This window comes from Notechis scutatus, chromosome 1, assembly GCF_049901735.1.
Source record: "Notechis scutatus isolate UNSWTSFEM ecotype Mainland chromosome 1, rNotScu1.2, whole genome shotgun sequence".
Classification (NCBI taxonomy): Eukaryota; Metazoa; Chordata; class Lepidosauria; order Squamata; family Elapidae; genus Notechis; species Notechis scutatus.
This window is the reverse complement of record NC_142009.1, coordinates 252118830-252138030: the sequence shown is the minus strand read 5'-3', so window position 1 is coordinate 252138030 and position 19201 is coordinate 252118830. Positions and strand designations below refer to the sequence as shown.

The 19201-nt window shown below is 37.5% G+C and overlaps 1 protein-coding gene across 1 annotated transcript; it reads left to right on the top strand.

The window, feature by feature from the left end:
* Positions 1–17232: 17232 nt before the first annotated feature.
* Positions 17233–18951, top strand: FSHB (follicle stimulating hormone subunit beta). The gene is made up of 2 exons (XM_026664629.2): positions 17233–17394; positions 18329–18951. The coding sequence occupies exons 1-2, from the start codon at positions 17233–17235 to the stop codon at positions 18563–18565; spliced, it is 399 nt and encodes a 132-aa protein (XP_026520414.1). The 3' UTR covers positions 18566–18951.
* The last annotated feature ends 250 nt before the right edge of the window (positions 18952–19201 follow it).

Here is a 19201-nt window from a genome sequence, read left to right as displayed (position 1 = left end):
ATTCATTCATCAGCAAAAGAGGAGGCATGCCGAGGGCCTCATCAGCCCGGGAATTCTGGCTGGTGGGATGTAGAAGAAAAGCTTTCTCTGCTGTCACTCTTGCCCTTTGGAACATCTTGTCCTCCAGAGTGAGGTCGGCTTCCACCACCCCCTAACCTTCCACAAGAGCTGGCTCTGCCAATTTGGCCTGGGCTCCAATGGGGGATTGTCATGTTGGAAGTGGTTGAAAGATTAATAATGGATCCCACCTCTACCCTGCTCCTACTACCCCTTCCCTCCCCCTCTTTTAATTATGATGGATAGTTTGTATTTTTACAGTATTTTATTCTTATTATATACATGTTTCTGTATTGTTTTATTTTGTTAACATTATGAGCAGCTTATAATTCATGGGGAGATGGGTGGGAGACAAATTAAATAAATAAACAAATAAATAAATTGTACTGGGAATCATTCAGAAAGGTTTAATGTTACTGTCACAGTTAATAAATTCCACAATAAATGAAGAGAGTTGAATTTAAATCTAATCATTTCAACAAAGAACAATACCATTACTTTATCTGAAAAAGCCTCCTTCTGTCCACCACTTTTGTGAGAAGCCAATCTTTTCCATGTAATCATTATGATGTGGTATCAAATTACAATATTGAAAAACGTCGACATGATTTTCACTTAAATTAACTGAAGGAAAATGAGCAGTACATTTTGTAAATCTAAGTTCCAAAGATCTTGAACAATTCTGATGTTTTTTTCCTTAGTCTCAAAGGATAGATGGCCTAGATGGTATGGTAGGATTTAAACCCCTACTAGGGTATTTGTGCCTCAAATGGAATTCACTTAAATTAACCCAAAAGAGAAATTCTAGTACTCTGCTTATGGGAAGCAAAAAACTAACAAAACTCTCCTCTATTTCAACCTTGTTTCTGGTCATTGGGAAAAAGCTGCAAAGCCAGCATTGTTGAGATAGCATTGCCCTTAAAGGACCTGTATGATCAGACACCAGGAAAAGGAGTAAGCAGAAATTAATTACAGTGGGAGAATGGAGCCACAAAAATTCAATCAAAACAAAACAGAATAAAAAGCAGAAATTCCCAGTGATTGCAATACACTGCAGCTATATGCCAAAATGAAGTAACCTTTGCTCTCCAACGTTGTTGTTGTTGTTGTCATGGGAATATAGAGATCCAAAACTGACTGTAATGTAGTGTGATGTACATCTGCCTTTCTCACACCTGTGACCAAATACATGATGGTAACATAACCTGAATATTCTCATTCCCAGGAATCTATCTATCTATCATCTATCTATCTATCTATCTATTTTCTTAAGTTTTCGCGGGTACTTACATGTATGGTGTTCGGCTTGGTTCGGGTATTTTCCCACGTCATTGTAGTTCTTTTAAAGTTGTAGCAACGTTTCAGCAGAATCTCATCTGCCATCATCAGGCTTCTGTATTGTGTCCGTCTGTGGGTCAGACTATCTATCTATCTATCTATCTATCTATCTATCTATCTATCTATCTATCTATCTATCATCTGTCTATCTATCTATCTATCTATCTATCTATCTATCTATCTATCTTTCCTTTCTTCTTTCCTTCTTTCCCTCCTTCCCTTCATCATATACACACAGATTTACTTTAGAGGTAGAACCAAATACACGTAACAGGACTTAAAAGAACAACAAACAAAAAGGTTTATAAGATGGACATTCTGCAAATGTCAAAAGGTTTTTTGGTTTGGTCACTGTGGTGACACCCCACAAATATTCCTTTTAATGGATGACTCTATACTCAGTTACATTGAAATCCCACAGCATGAATGCCTGTTGAACTTTGCAGAATATTCACAAAGGATGTGAAGCATGGAGCTGTTTGCTTATATTATCAAAATACCAAAGCTCCTGGAGAATATTCCACAGGAAAAAAATTGACATATGGAACTTGTATTATGGTTCTCTTGAGTAAGTGTCACATAGATAGTATTCAAAAGAAATGAAAATCCTCCTTTAGGAAGAAGACATCTTGGTATGTTTTGCAGCTAAATAGTTGAGATGGCCAATTCATCTTGAATGCAAGCATTCCAACCTGGAAAACAATTGTAATTCTTATTGACAGAATTTGCCTGGTTATTAAAATTAACAGTTTGTTGCTTTCCATTCAGTATATTAATAAACCCATGGAAAATTATATGGACATAGCAGAAACTTGGAAAAGTAATTATCAATTTTGCAAAATGCTGTCATAAATGAACTAGATTTGGCAATGTTTCTTATTTTAGCTATTGTCTATGGAGATTCTTGGTTATCCCAGTCATGGTTGTTCCAAAGGTATTTTTTCAAAAGCTTCTTGGATGAGAAGGAAAAAGCAAGGAAAAACAAAGTCCAGCTGCCTTTTGAAAAAATACCTTCGGGACATACTTTAGCTGTTGTTGAAAGCACAGAAATATCCATCAAGAAATACTTGATACTCTACTTTAAGTGTACTTTCATATAATCTACAATCTATAAAATATTACAAAGCTATGATACTGTAATATTGTTAGTAAATTCTTGGGGATGCAACAGAATTTAAACATAATATTCCACACTTAGCTCACCAGCATTACATTACGCACTGAAATCTTGGGATTTCTAATATATGAAAAGAGATAAACCTGACACCAAAATTTTAATGAGAGATGACTGCACAGTGTTGGTCTTCCACAAAACAAAGACCATTTCAAGAAATAATGAATAGTTCTAAATGTAAATGCATAACTTTCAGACCTTTCAGTGAAACATCTGGCATTTTGTTAGGCAAGCAATCATATGTGATTACACTCCTCTTTTTGAAGCAATGATCCAATTTCTAAATATTGCCATAGAAAGCCCCAAAGTCTGGTATTGAATAATGTTGAAAATATCAAATGATATTTTGTCAAGAGTTGCTTCAAAAGACCAGTTTGACACCTCTTGAAGTATTTTGTCCTGCATGGCATAATTTGTACAGAGGACAATATCATGGTAACTCAGTGTCATGCAGAGATGAAGTTAAGGCTCATCTCAATATGAACACACTCATTCCATAACTACTTTCATAAACAACAGGTGCACTCATTTGGCTAACAGACTGACCAGACAAAATCCAGCAGTGGCCTTTTTTTTCTTGATTGTACAACAACAGTGCAACATGATTTCCATTTTGGAACTGAGCAAGTTAATTTATTGTATTCAAAATACAGAGAATGTATAACGTCTTTTCTTTTGCTAAAAAGGCAATTATAATCGATCAATCCACTGAGTTCAGGTTTGCAGTAGGTTAAAAAAAAAGTAAAATATTTTTCACTAAGTTACGTTTGTACTTCAGAACAAACAGTTGCAAGAGCTGTCACAATTAATGGCTATTCTAGCAATGTACCTCTAAGGCTGTGCAGACTCTGAAAGTGGCTTCAGTTTGATGAGCGCTCTAAAAAGCAAATTACAGAACTTTTTATAACTAAATAATTTGGATATGCTGATGCATATTAAGAAAATTATCAGTTTGATGGACATGAGCATGAGCAAATGCCAAAGATTTCAGGAAAAAAACTAAAAGATATATTATACCTTTCTCTCTGCCATGTTTCACCAGGTCCATGCAATAGGTGTAGAATAGACTAGCAGACTAGCACAGTGGTTGCCAACCGTTGGACTGCGGCCCACTGGTGGTCCACGAGAAAATTTTGGTGGTCCGCAGAGAAATGTCACCCCCAGAGCACCTCCCCAAAGCAATTAATCCAGGCTGCGGGGGAACACAAGGCTGTGCTGCCCACATGGCCCGCAGGAACACAAGGCTTGCATCGCTTGCATTAGGAATAACACAAGGTAGTGAGGGGAGGAGGAAAAGGCGGAGGGGACAACTTGCCTGGCCACCGGGTTGCTTCTTCCACTTCTTTCTTCTTCTGCTTTTGGCTGCGTGCAAGGAAAGCAGCAAAAGTCTTCATCTCCCCCAAACTCCACCAGAAACAAGTCTTGGGACCCTGCAAGGCATCCTGCTCCAAGAGGCTGCACCAGCGAAGATTCATTTCTGGCTGAGTTTGGGGGGAGAGAAAGAAAGACTTCTGCTGCTTCTGCTGGTTTTCTTGCATGAAGCCTGAGAACAGAGCTCAAAAGCAGGCTAGGAATGTGGCTGCCTTGGAGGGGGAGGGGTGTGTAAGGGAGAGAGAGAAAGAAAATCACCAGCCCTTGAGGTTAGGTCAGATCTCTCCCCCCCCCCCTTCCCTCTGAGAACAGAGCTCAAAAGCAGACTAGAAATGTGACTACCTGGAGAGCGTGGGGGGTGTATGAGGCTCTCTCTCTCTCTTTCTCTCTCTCTCTCTCTCTCTCTGTCTCTCCCTCTCCCACTCCCTCCCACCAACGTCAGCAAGCCACGTCAGTCAAAATTCACATTAGTGGTCTGCGGGATTTAAAATAATGAGTTTGGTGGTCCCTGAGGTCCAAAATGTTGGCGACCCCTGGACTAGCATGTCTTCTCCATATGTTATTGTAGCTTAGAACAACTAATAAAATAAAACAACACGCTGTAAGATTTAAACGTTTTGCATAATGGTAGAATTCCAGAACTACTTATCTGTTGCCGACCTTCCTGGATGATTTGAAATAGAGAAGAGGATGAGTTCATGATATCCATCTCATCTTTGATTGCAAACAGAAACATAGGGGAATGAGAAAAAGTATATAAAAGTAGACAAAGAGGGGGAGGAATACAACCAAAGAGCAACAAACACAAAAGAAGCAGTGAACATGAAGAGTGATTTTATGGAGATAGATGTTTATTTGGAAATGAAAAAAAAAGATCTTACCAAGGATTCTCCAGAGTGAATAATATGACTAATGTTACAAAGATCATGGTAGTTGTCATTGGCTGGGAAAATGCATGAATTGCAAATTATACTTAAACAGTGAAAAGCCTGATTAAGTTGCTGCTTTTATGTGCCTTGGTAGAATGTTTACTAAGATAGAAACGTGGATGAAGAAACTCCAAGACATGCAAATACTGGGTAGAAGATAGTCAGCGGTGTGCCCTGTTGAGAACTGTGTCTTTTTAAAGAAACAGAAATATTTGTGCATAAGAGTACACTTCAGCCCACTTTGCTGTATAGAAGAGAAGGTTGGGCAATCACATCTCAAATAAAAGTAAGAAGTGGGAATGGCTTGTTTAAGAGATATCTGTGGTTAAAGAAGAAAAGGAAACGGGGAAAATTAATACAACAACGAGTAGCCTGTAATATAAAAAGAATACACTGAAGTGGTTTGGCCATTTAGAGAGGATGAATGAGGATCAAATTGCAACACACATACATGAAAGAAGAATATATAGCTGACATGTTAAAAATAGAGTCTTTTCTTAAAAACTTCCAGTGGTGAGTGAAGAGGTTTCATTGGAACTTTTCTTCGCATAATGTTCCAAAGGGAATAACCTGGTGGGTGAGTTCTTTTTTTTCAAACAGAATTTTAAATGTAGCATAAGCCAGTAAGACAGAGTTTGTTTTTTCCTGCTTTTTCTGCCAGAAATTGTACTTTTTGTAGCAAGTGAAAAAAATGAAAATGGAACTTTGTGATCAAACCGTGCACCAAGGGAACTTGGTAAATATATATATATACATATACATATCCTGGAGCCAAGCTGCACTAAAGGCCTCCAATAAAGTAACACAATGTTGCCAGCCAATCAAGATACAAAAAGAGCCAAAAAACAGACAGAAGATATTAGAAACACCAATCAAGCAGAACACAGCAAACTCCAAGACCAATAAACACAGACCAAGACTCCCAACCACTCAGGATGAAGAAAAAACCATTCTGGCACAGCAATAGGCTGCCCCAAATTCAAATCTGAAACCACTGTAAAAGTCTGACTCACAGATGAACACTATACAGAAGCCTGATGATGGCAGATGAGATTCTGCCGAAACGTTGCTACAACTTTAAAAGCACAACTACAATGATGTGGGAAAATACCCGAACAAAGCTGAACACCATACATATATACATATATACATACACACACACACACACACACACACACACACACATATATATATATATATATATATATATATATATATATATATATATATATATATATATATATATATATGGATCTTTGGTTATTCGGGTTTTCTCCCGCGTAAGATTCAAAGTATCTAGGCAACGTTTGGCGAGGTCCCACTCGCCATCTTCAGGCTGGTGCTTTCGGCTAACTCGACAAAATCGAGTTAGAAAACCAAGGAGTATATGAAATCCCCTGCACTGCCTGCCTCACCACATACATTGGACAAACTAACAGAAGAATAAGTGCACGCGTTGAAGAACATAAGAACTCAATCAAAAAGAAGAACCAACCTCTTCCCTGGTCCAACACCTCAAAGCCACAGGACATGAGATTGACTTTAAAAATACCAGAACTATCGCCAAAACTGAAAACCACAGCAGCAGAATAATCAGAGAAGCCATAGAGATAGAAAAACGCCCACACAGCATGAATAAAAGAGATGACACCTCCCGCTTACCAGCCATTTGGAAACCCGCCCTCATGAACAGACGAGTACCCAACATGATAAATGACACCAGACCCACACCCATGAGGGCCACACAAGATGCCACCACCACACTTCCACGTAAAAATCAGACTCACACCCACACAGAAGATGAGACACGACCACAGACCAGAAGCCGCACTGCAGCTGCATCACTACCCACTTCAAACTCCTCTGAACCATACATGAAGCGAACTGACCCCCACCATGAAGATGTGGCACGACCACGAACTCGAAGCCAAATGAACACAGACCCAGACCCCAAACTCAAAGCCATATTAAAAACCCAAAATGCTACATCACAGCCACCCGCTCAGGACATCACATCAGAAAACTCAAGAAATTACACCTCAAGAACTCAAGAAGTCACAACACAGCAAATGACCCAGGATATCACAGCACAAGACCAAGGATACCACAGCAATAAATCTCACAAGGTCATCACACAACCCATTACCCAAGCTGTTACTACACAGGAGGCTAATCGAAAAGAGATCAAAACACAAACGACCCAGGAGATTACAACGCAAGACCCAGGATACCACAACAAAAGAACTCACAAGCCCATCACACAACCCATTACCCAAGCCGTTAAAACACAAGAGGCTAACGACCCAGGAGATGACAGCACAAGATCCAGGATATCTCTACAACAAAAGGCCATTACACAGCCCATTATACCAACATCAACTCCATCAACCAATCAAGAGGCTGCAGCACAGCCAACCAGCCCAGCACACCATCCCCCCACCATTTGTATATATAGAGAGATGGCAGCTCCGGTCACACACTGCTTGCACTGGCACTAAGCCGAAAGCACCAGCCTGAAGATGGCGAGTGGGACCTTGCCGAAACGCGTTGCCTAGATACTTTGAATCTTACGTGGGAGAAAACCCGAATAACCAAAGATCCACATACAAATACCCGCGAGAACCTCAGAAAACAAATATATCAGGATGAAGAAAAAACCATTCTGGCACAGCAATAGGCTGCCCCAAATTTAAATCTGAAACCACTGTAAAGTCTGACCCACAGACGGACACAATACAGAAGCCTGATGATGGCAGATGAGATTCTGCTGAACGTTGCTACAACTTTAAAGAACTACAATGACGTGGGAGAATACCCGAACCAAGCCGAACACCATACATGTAAGTACCCACGAAAACTTAAGAAAACATATATATGTATGTATGTATGTATGTATGTATGTATATATGTATATATATTCTTAAGTTTTTGCGGGTACTTACATGTATGGCATTCAGCTTTGTTCGGGTATTTTCCCACGTCATTGTAGTTGTGCTTTTAAAGTTGTAGCAACGTTTCGGCATCTGCCATCATCAGGCTTCTGTATTGTGTTTGTCTGTGAGTCAGACTTTCACAGTCGTTTCTGTTTTAAATTTGGTGCTAGCCTACGCTGTGCCAGAATGGTTTTTTCTTCATCCTGATTGGTTGAGAATATATATATATATATACACACACACACACACACACACACATTGATCCAGGCCTGAAGCAAAAGAAATCTAAAAAGATAAATAGCCAGCATTGGCTTATGCGCCTGCTGATCATAATTCTCTGTAACCAGATGTACAACGTGGTGAGGAATAAACTCCTAAATTTGCTTGAAGATATTTTGATATCTTCTCTGAGTAATCTTGAACACAAACATTCTCTAATGTTGCATGTCATATAAGGATGCCCAAAGAAACCAGTGAACAAAACACACTGAATTTAGTCCAGATCTCTCAAACATTGATAACAGAACAATCATTAAAATAGGTTAAAGTTTCCACTAGAGCAGGGCTGTCAAACTCCCGACCCACTGGCCAGATGCGTGACGTGCTGGCCATGCCCCCAACCAGTTTAGCAAAGCAGGAAAAAGTCCCGATACATCATGCCGCTGTAACAACATGAGTTTGACATCCCTGAACTAGAGCCATTGTTTCTAGCCTATAGATTCTTCAGTCTTCTTACAGTTACCACTAGATGGCACTAGAATAGTCTATTAAAGTTGTTGGTTGTAATTGTCCTAACTTTAATAGGCCTTGCAAAGTTGCTTCAGTTCACCTTGAAAAGGATCTTTGTCTCAAAGGCAAGGAACAAAATGTTCCTTCTGAGTACCTGCAAAAGCTGGAAGAAATTTTTGCAATGAAAAACTTTGCCTGCCTCCTTCAAGCATTGGGAAAACAGTGAAGGAGATAAACAATCTAAATAAAGTGGACATACCTTGAAAGGCTTGTGTGGCTTCATGAAGCAGCTTCAAGGGGTTCTTTTCTTGAAACTTCATGAAGCAAAATGGCTTCTTAACATTCTGTACAGGCAGGGATGGGATTCAAATTTTAAACAACCAGTTCTTTGGGCGTGGCTTAGGTGGTGGACGTGGCTTGGTGGTCATGTGACTGGGTGGACATGGATGGTGGTCATGTTATTGGCTGGGTGTGGCCAACTCAATATCACTCACATCGAAGCACGCATCTCCTCGCCTGCCTCTCATGACTGTGGGGATGCTGCAACAGTCGTAAGTGTGAAAAATGGTCATAAGGCATTTTTTTCAGTGCCATTGTAACTTTGAATGGTCACTCCACACAAGCAAAGTACCAGCAAAGGAGGGGGAAAAACTCCAGAGAAGTTCCTAAGACAGGAAGTCTAGTCCTGCCTAGAATGTAATAAGGGTTAATGGAGAGTCAGTTTCTGGAAGCAACACCAGAATGTTGTCTTCCTGCCTTCATTACAGGATTAGGCCAGTAATTTCTTCTAACAACCGGTTCTCCAAACTGCTTAGAACGTTAACAACTGGTTCTAGAGAATAGGTGTGAACTGGTAGAATCCCATCCCTGTGTACAGCCCTAAGATAGAAGTAATGATAGGCACAGTGTACAGGACCAAATGGACATTGTGGCTTTTTTTTTTTTCAGATTTTGTCACATATTTTATAGGTATCATTTGTCCGACTCGTGGATTAAGCATTGGCGATCAAACTTTTCCCCTCCTTTAGAAAGGTGAAAAATAATGAATTATTATGAAGACTATTTCATGATTGTGTCGACTTAATTGATTATACCTTGTTTATGATTTCATTCTTTTTTTTAACTGGCTGTCATTGATTTGGTATTCTGTGCATATGTTTGAATTGTCATTTCTTTGTATTGACAGTAAGCTGCCAAGAATCTATTGTGTCAGGTTATGAATTCAATAAATAAACAAAAATATAGCTTGAAAAACTGCCTTGGGACTTCAAAGATCTCAGTTAAGGAGAAGGCCCTCATACCTCACCATCATAGAAAGTCACAGGTCACCATTAGAGAAAGTACTCCAATAAAACATTCACAAATGAGAAGAAATTGAATATTTATCAAATCCTCAATTCCCAATAATGTCTCCTTTACAAAATCCTCAAGCTCTGGTGAACCACCATTAAATCCTCTCTTAACTTTATCTAGGAGTAGACTTCAAAACCACAACAGCTATTTGGTTATTGTATCTTAGATTTTCTGTACTTTCATAGAGTAATGAAAACAAGAGTAGGATTCTTCAGAAATATTTAAACTTTATTCGTGGCAAATAATGACAGCAAAAATGATGTTGTTTGTAAATATTAATGAAATAAAAATTCAGATCACGCAAACATACTTTATAGATACCAACCACAAAAACGAATGTTATATTCTGATGTTATAATTATAGTACGTGAGTGCAGTGGACATCTTCCAGAAAGGGAATGTCAAACAACACAGCAGTTATTTCATTTAACCTCCTTGCAACTAGAGATGCAGATATGCTATTACTTATTATGTTTGCCTGTTTTTTCTAAAAATCCAAAAATACTTTTGGTATATATCTTTTTCTTAGGAAATGATATTCCATGTAGCAAACAGAAATCATAAAATAGAACCTTTCTTGTCTCCGGGTTCCAATGCCAGGAAATATCTCCCTTCTAGAATGTTACCCATTTTATGGAACTTCAAAGATATATTATCTCCATTCATAGGGTGGTGGCATAGCATAGCTTGCCTCATAGCAGCAATGGTTTTTGTAGACCTAACAAGTTTAAGCATAGTATGCTGTGTGCTGTAATCAGCCACCAGGTGGCAGTAATAATACATTTAGGCCACTATATATGGTGCAGGGCTAAAAATTCTGCAGATGATGACATAGTTTCCTCTGAAAATACAACAGAAACCCAAACATCTCCTAACTCAAGGTTGTCTGACATTTAGGATGGGTTTTTTTTCTCAGTGAAAACACAGCAAAATTAAATAACAGGGAAAATTCCAGTCATTGTTCAAATATAGCCACAGTGGAGTTATTTTCAAGCATCACCTTTGTCTGATACTCCTGACAGATATGATGGGGAAAAAAATGATCAGGCAAATCAGATTTCCTCCAAAGTCTGAGAGACTTAGCAGTAAAATCTATTTTCAAACCTTCTACCACTTGGGGTGTATTCAAGAGCAATTTGTTGATGGGAAAGAATTGCTTTCTGCCCTCTGCAACAGTGATCCCCAACCTTTCTTATGCCGCGGCCCGGTACCGGCATCAGCTGGGCGCCGCGGCCCGGTACCGGTATCAACTGGGCGCCGCCATCTTTTTTTGACGAAAAAGTGCTTCCGGTGACCTCACCGGAAGCACTTTTTCATCAAAAAAGATGGCGGCGCCAGCGCTTCCGGTGAGCTTTTTCGGGTAGAAATGGCTTTCTACCTGGAAAAGCTCACCGGAAGCACTTTTTTATCAAAAAAAGATGGCGGCGCCCAGCAACCAGCGGCCCGGTAAGACTTGTTGGGGACCCCTGCTCTACAATACAGTTAAGCAACCTACAACCCCATCCCTATGCAGTAATTTATGTTTAAAAAGAGCCATCATTGAACTTGAGATGTGTCCTTGCCCACTGACTATGTGCTATTGCCAATGGCTTTGCTCATTTGCTTTTTACTACTTTGCTTTAGTAAAAGGCATTCTCCTTTAACTAAGTGATTCTAGACCAGGGGTGTCCAACCTTGGCAACTTTAAGACTTGTGGACTTCAACTCCCAGAATTCCTCAGCCAGCTTTGAAGTCCACAAGTCTTAAAGTTGCCAAGGTTGGACACTCCTGGTCTAGACAACAACAGAGCCTTTCTATGCCCTTCTGAACTGGAATCATGAATCAAGGAGAGTTCCCAGATCTGTTTGAGGCGGTGCATCCCTATGCAGAAGCAAAGATTTTAAAAAATCCTGATCCAGATGGTCCCAAAATTCACAGGTATTCATCCTTACAAGGTTTGAATCTGAGACTTTTCTCTCCCAACACCAAAACAGGGGCATCAATTAGAGGAATTAAATGAACAACAGGTAATATCTCAACTCTTGCCAATGGGTGACCTTACCCAGCAGACTCATGTAAATGTCAAACAAGAGAGCTAACAAACCCCTCGAAGGATATAATTGGAAATAAGATTCTGTGTTAGGCAAGAATTAGTTTCTACAGCTAGTTTTTTTTTTTCAGTGCTCAGCCCATCAGCATGAAAGAAACCAGCTTGTTTGCTTGCACAAAAAAATGGGAATAGGAGTTTTCTCCTAGAATTATTATCATATGTATCATATGTATCATATCATCTGTAGTTTCTTCCCCAAACCCCAAAAACTTTAACCTTAGACTGTCTACTATTGACCTCACCCCTTTCCTAAGAGGTCTGTAGGGGGCGTGCATAAGCGCACCAACGTGCCTACCGTCCCTGTCCTATTGTTTCTCTTATTCTTCTTTTATTTTTCTTATATGTACCCATTTCATGTATTCACAACTATGTATACACTTATACTTATTATCTTGTAAACAATTGGCAAATCAAATAAATAAATAAATAAATAAATAAATAAATAAATAAATAAATAAATAAATAAATAAATAAAATATGTGCAGTAAAGGAGGTCTTTTTGTGTCCTTTTTGGTAAGAAAATTCCCATTTAGGCATGGATGTCTGGCAAAATCTGTGAAGATAAAACAATGACAAAATGTGTATCCCAGTGCAAAGCATTTCCAAAAAGCATTTGCATTGTGATGTCACAACATGCTTTTGTCAGTTACTCCCCTCCCTGTCCTGGCTCTCCTTCATTTATGGGAACTAGGAAGTGGGCTATTTCAGGAATAACTTCTCTACTTAAATCTGATTAGCACAGATGCTGATGTGATTTCAGCATCAAATTATAAAATCAGTTTACTTATATGAAAATTTCAATATATTGTGCTAGTTTAGTTAGATCTAATTTTTTAGTTAGATCTTGTTTTTGTTGAGATGTTTTATGATTTTATTCTGCTATCTTGTATTATGTGGTTATATTTTATAATATTCCTTTTAATATTTTATTTTTACTAATTAATTCTATTAAAGGGTGTTTTACAGAATAAAAGCAGGGGGTGGGATTCTACTGGTTCAGTGGAAAAAGCACACACTCACTGAACCGGTTGTTACATCGGTTGAATCCCACCGCTGAATAAAAGCACTGCAGGTTTAGAAAAAAGAAAAGTGATAAGCAATTTAGAAAAAAAGATAAGAAAAGAAAAGGAGGGAGGAAGGAAGGGATGTCTGTCTTCCATTCTTCGTTACAACACTTACAAATGCATTTATATTTTATCCTCTCTCTAAAGCTACATCATGGCTCCCTTTTTCCATATTCTAACCTTTGTAATCACCAATCCCATAAATCATAAGTTCATTTTTTTTCATTTTCAGCAAAAAGTTTAGAAAGGTTTTCTAGTCACTCACAAAAAATATTGTCTTTTATCTAAACAAATAATTTTGCCACCCCTGCAGAATATTTTATAATATTTCAATAAGAATATCTATTTATGTATTATATTGTAACATGTCTCGTGTATATTGCCCTGAGTCTTTAGGGTAATGGGCAGGTCATACATTATTTCAGGGAATATATTAAATAATAAATCAATCCTCATTATCTCTCACCAAGTTCAAAGAAACACAAAAAGAGGAAGAGTCACTTTTTCTCCTGTCCTCCCTTTTGTCACCATTTATGATTTGAGATTGAACATATGTGGTTGAGAAACTTCTACTGCTATGTGATGTTGGATCCAAAACAGAACAGTGTGGTATAAGGTATAGGAAAATGTCTAGATATAAATCTGCTGCAGAAATTTATTTTCCACATAGATGATTTATACAGCAACTAATATGTCACATTTTAGTTTCAACTGGGTGTCACAACTCTGGGTTTCAAATATCCCAATAATCATGAGATCACAACAAAATAGCAATAGCACTTAGACTTATATACCACTTCACAGTGCTTTACAGCAGTCTCTGAGCAGTTTACAGAGTCAGCGTATTGTCCCCAACAATCTGGGTCATCTTTTTACCAACCTTGGAAGGATGGAAGGCTGAGTCAACGTTGAGCCGGTGAGATTTGGTGAGATTCAAATGCTAAACTGCTGGCAGCCAACAGTCAGCAGAAGTAATCTGCATTACTGCATTCTAACCACTGTGCCACCATGGCTCTTAGAAAAAGATTTCTATCTCTTTACTGTTATCTGATGGTTAAGCAGAGTTTTACATTCCAAATAATTCCCAAACAGAATACCTGAACAGAGCAGGTGATTTGCCTAAACCTACCCAGTGAACTTCACCCCTGATCTTTTCTTTTTAAAGTACATTCTATCTATCCTCTCAACCTGTTTTTTAATCTAAAGCTCTAAATCTACACTATTTTTTTCATTCTTCTCTATTACATTGCAAATCAATATACTTTTTTTTTTCAAAATTCACATGAGTGCCCTATTCCACATTTTCAGTGAAGGACAGCTTTCAGATATAGACACTATTCAATTTACCAGAAATATATCAATTTTACAAGATCTAAAACATGAAGCATTGCTACAATCCCAAACCTCTAAGGTCTTAAAATGAATTCCTGAATACTTGGTTAATTACATCCAAAGGCATTAGAGCTAATATAAAACTTGGAGAGGAGGGAATAGAAAAGGTATTGCATTTTATTGTATCAAACCTAATGTTTATGTTGTTGTAATGGTAAGTATCATGCTATCATACACATTGAGATTTAAGTTGAGTGTCAAATATTATACCTGCTACCCCAGTCTAGTATGACTAGCCTTTTTTACCACTTCAAAATAACCACAGGACTGCTTATTTTCTGTAATTCAAAAACCAGAAGTGAAATAAAAACAAGTCTGAAATTGGACAGCTGCAGATCATGTACATTTGAAATAGCATCATTATGGGTAGGGGAACTAAAGTGCTATATTGAATGTTCACAGTTAGTGCCAAAGTTGAATTAGAAAATGTAGCCTATACAGAATAATTTTGTTAAAAGATGAAAGTATTGGCATAGGCTGTTCAGCAGCTGTTTCTTAAAAACACATATTATATTGAATGTTTCTCATAGCACATATTTCTGCCCAATTTTTAAATTTCCTAATTCACTATTGCCAAAAGTTTCTAAAAGTGCTCTAGGCTTGAAAGTATGTTTGGGTTATCTATAGAGAAAAATCATTTCATTGTTATAAAATTAGATGCCTTTGGAGCGTTCGTGAAATGTATGTTGTGAAATCTTCATTAAATTGGACCTCTGTGGGGCTCATCATTTCTTCAGATTGTGTACCGACAAAGATTAATCTTGTCTTAAGATTTTTGCTGGTGAAATCCCACAAAGTAAACTTTAAAAGGGGTAGATCTGCCCAACTGGAATTTGGCTCCAGAGTTCAATTCAATAGGCCAGTTGTCGAACTGATGAGGTGGTACCTGATCAACTCCTTGCTCACTGAAGACATCTGTAAAATTGGGTATATTTAGTTTACAAAAGAAAGTAAAGGTTTCAACGCTATTGACAAATATCTAAAAATGCAACCAGATCAAATATATTCTCTGTTAAAACTGAGGGCAAGACACAGGCCATTACATATATTAATGAATTGAAATTTAAAATAATCCCAACTGAATATTTGGAGAAATTCTCCTCTGCTAAGCAATGAATCTGCTGAGGAATGAAATATTTTGCCTAGAATAGTGGTGGATCTCCCATCACAGTATGGTTCCAAATTGTCATAGCATGTGAGAATGAGCTTGGGAGACAACAGGAAGAACCACAGACTGCACAACTGGCATGCAAAAGGTGTCTCAGCCAACAGAAGGAAGATTATGTAGAAAACATTTTAGAAAAGATATTCCCTAGTATTCCAGAGTGTAAAAGGAAAGGAGGAGAGAAATTACAATATTTCAGTCTTGTAAAAAAATATATATAGTCTAACAATAAAGATAGAGCTAGCATTCTTGGTTGTGCTTCTTGTCTAGTCAACCTCACAAAGCTAACATAAACTTGGACAGCTACTTCTGAAAATTGATTTAGAAAATTTTTGGTACAGGGTAAGGTGCTGGATTAAATAGCCTATAATGTCAATCAAAGTCATATGTTCTTGATTCTATCCCTTCCTTTCTATTTATCTTTGCCTTTGCTTTTGCTGTTTGAATCTGGGACTTGCTTAATAGTTCATATTTGGATTCTATTCTTCTCAACCTCAAAAAGTCTATCTTTTGTATCTTGTATCAGTTCAAGAACTTTGACTTCTTCATAACCTCTGCTCTCCTGCTTAGCATGGCCGATTGGGATAAGACAGTTCCATGCAGCACATTACAAATTATTGCAGTTTAGAGACATAACAGTATAGATTTCATCTGAAACCATAACTCCGATCCAAATTATCCTAGTTTAACCTCAGGATTTTTTTTTCTAGATAGTCCCAATGAATATACTATCAAATAGAGGATTTAAAATTTGGATTTTGAAAATATTAACAATCCATCCTAAAGCATCCTGGAGGAAAAGGAAAGACAACATCTGCATAGTTGCTGAGAAAACAATGCTTGTAATTCGTACAATTTTCACTTTTCTAGTATCGTACAATATGTTTTTGCTCATTGAGCCTCATAGTTTTCTCTGCAGTCCTGGCACATATCACACCTTGGGGGAAGGTACTCTAACTGCATTATTATTTTTCTAATAATATCCCTGTTACAATATATATAAAGAGGTCCTGTCATGTTTTCTGGCAGTCTTTTTTTTTACTGGTAATTTGCATGACAGCAGTAATAATGTTCATGGTGTTCTTTTTACAAGGTTTGTCTCGGTGTCTGGCTCTAAGTTCATGCTCTTTCACCAGGATTAAAAATAATGTCAGCTGTCTAATACCCTGTAAATCCTTCAGGTATCAGTTACTTCTGATTTTGTATAAAAAGGACATTGGAGTCTTTCTGCTTTCAGAAATTAATTCCAGCAACTAATTCCAGCAAGTCTAGGACAGGTAATTTTTCATCAGATTCTTAATTTACATTGTATGGCAAATGACAAACTTTATAAAAGTGTATGCTTTTTAAAAATACTAATAGTAGTAATATTTGCTGCCTCTTTTATTAATTGTATTCTTTTTTAAAAAAAATAATCTTAGGAATAAAAAGGTTATTCATCTATTACTATTTTTTATTTGTTAAATGGTCTTCTCTTTCCTACATATAAACACAATACTGAATGGATGTCTTGTTGTCTAATTATAATTCTAATGAAATTTTCCTGTTCAAACATGGTAATTGATTATTTCTAGAGAACTCTGGAAATGTGCACCCCTCTATTTAAGCATTCCTAAATTCTTGGATTTGAATTACAGGATGAAGGCAACCACTCTCTGTGCTTTGTTATTTTTTTGCTGGAAAATGATTTATTGTCATTCCTGTGAGCTATCAAATATTACAATAGCCGTGGAGAAGGAAGAATGTGGCTTTTGCATCCTGGTGAATGCAACCTGGTGCTCTGGTTACTGCTTCACAAGGGTAAGAATCCAGGAAGGAGGCTAAAAAGAAGTAAAGTATTTCCCAAACACTGTGGATATAAGCCATACTTCACCATTCTGACATTTTTTTTGTCAAGTTCAGAAAGTGGTGATATGATTTTATGATGCATGCAAAATTAGTCCAGTGGAAAATCCTTTTAAATAGATATCTACACAGAGCAATTCTATTCATTTTATTCAGAAAGAATGCAGTTTCAAGCATGGACAAAATTGCTACTTCATACATCAAATCTTAACTCAAGTTCCTGGAAATAATTTTCATGAAAACCCGTAAAGTTTAATGTCAAAATAAAAATTCTAAACAGCCAAGAGCCTAGAGAGATATACCTTGTTTGTATAGTTCTGAATGATGTGGCATTTATGACTGATCTCCTAGTGTAAGAATGCTTCTGGAGCTGCTAATTCCTTGTTGGATATATTTATGAAACAGAAAATAAAAAATAATATTTGCATATTTATCAGATACAAATATAAGTATATTTCATATATGAGGCAAGTGATGGAGATCAGTAGTTTCCTGAATTCTATTGACTTACTGGCATGAAATAGTTGAACTCCAAGGAAATGTAGACTCTAGCTGGAATAAATGGGTAAACAAATTATTGCTTTTTGGGGAAATACTTTTAATTCTCTTGTTTTTGTTATTATTTTAACTGTTACTCAATTTCAAGAGTTGCATGTTTTTCTACAGTGCAATTTCCATATGGCTTTGCCTTCTAGATACAGAACTGGAGCAAACGGCATTACAGACCCTAAAATGTGACTTGGATCTGATTTAACAAACTGTGAAAGTTCCATAATACAATAAACTTGCTTAATATTGGGTTTAGATCTGTTCCTAGCAATAACAACATGTCGGGGTTTGCTACTTCAGAAAGGCCAATAACTTTTCTTTTGTTTTCTCCCATAATTAGGATCGAGCTAATATGATCCTTCCACAGAAACATGTCCAGAATATCTGCACATTCAAGTCAATTGTATATGAGACTGTAAAAATCCCAGGTTGTGCTGACCATGCAGAATCCTTTTATTCCTACCCAGTTGCGACAGGATGTCACTGCAGCACCTGCGACACAGACATTACCGACTGCACCCGGAGAGGCTTGGAGCCAAATTATTGCTCCTATGGCCAGTCACGGATCACGGAGTGAGGCTTCATAACGTTGTTTGTAATGTTTGCTTTGTAAAAACACTGTCAACCACAAAAACCTGTGAAGAATATATGAGAAATGATAAAGCATTAAGCCAGCCCATCCACTTTATATCCAAATTGCATCCCTCTTCAATATCCTGGCCAGGGCACTTCAGTGTTGTCTCTAACACTGCAATGTTTAATGGCCTTGAAAGCTCACATCCTCCCAAGTTTAACCAGAACCATCTTTCCTGAATTTCTTTTGCTCCCACTTCTATGTTCAGCTGAATATTCCCCTTATTTCTCTGCTGAGTGTCAGTATTGACAGGCTTTCTGTACCTTACATGTTCATCGTCTGCTAATTGTTATTGTTTTGTGATGAGATAGCACACATCTTTGATTTCAGTAGGATTCAACTATATGTAATGATCTGTTTCTGTAAATAAATATTTCTTTGAAATAATAAACATTTTATTTTGTTGCACTTAATTTACGTGATTCTTTTCTTAAAAAAATGTGAAAGCTAGTAGCAAAACTTCTGATCATGCATTTCTAAAACAATTCTCTCATGCTGTAGAATCAAACAAACCTTTTTTTAAAAAAGTCAAGGCATGTTCATTCCCAATTTACTCCTTTCCTGCGTCTGCTTTTGTAT

Bases quoted from the DNA above. Each gene is read 5' to 3' on its own strand.
- FSHB (XM_026664629.2), top strand. From the start codon at position 17,233: ATGAAGGCAACCACTCTCTGTGCTTTGTTATTTTTTTGCTGGAAAATG. The intron at 17,395-18,328 runs GTAAGAATCCAG...TCCCATAATTAG, and splicing joins CTGGTTACTGCTTCACAAGG to GATCGAGCTAATATGATCCT.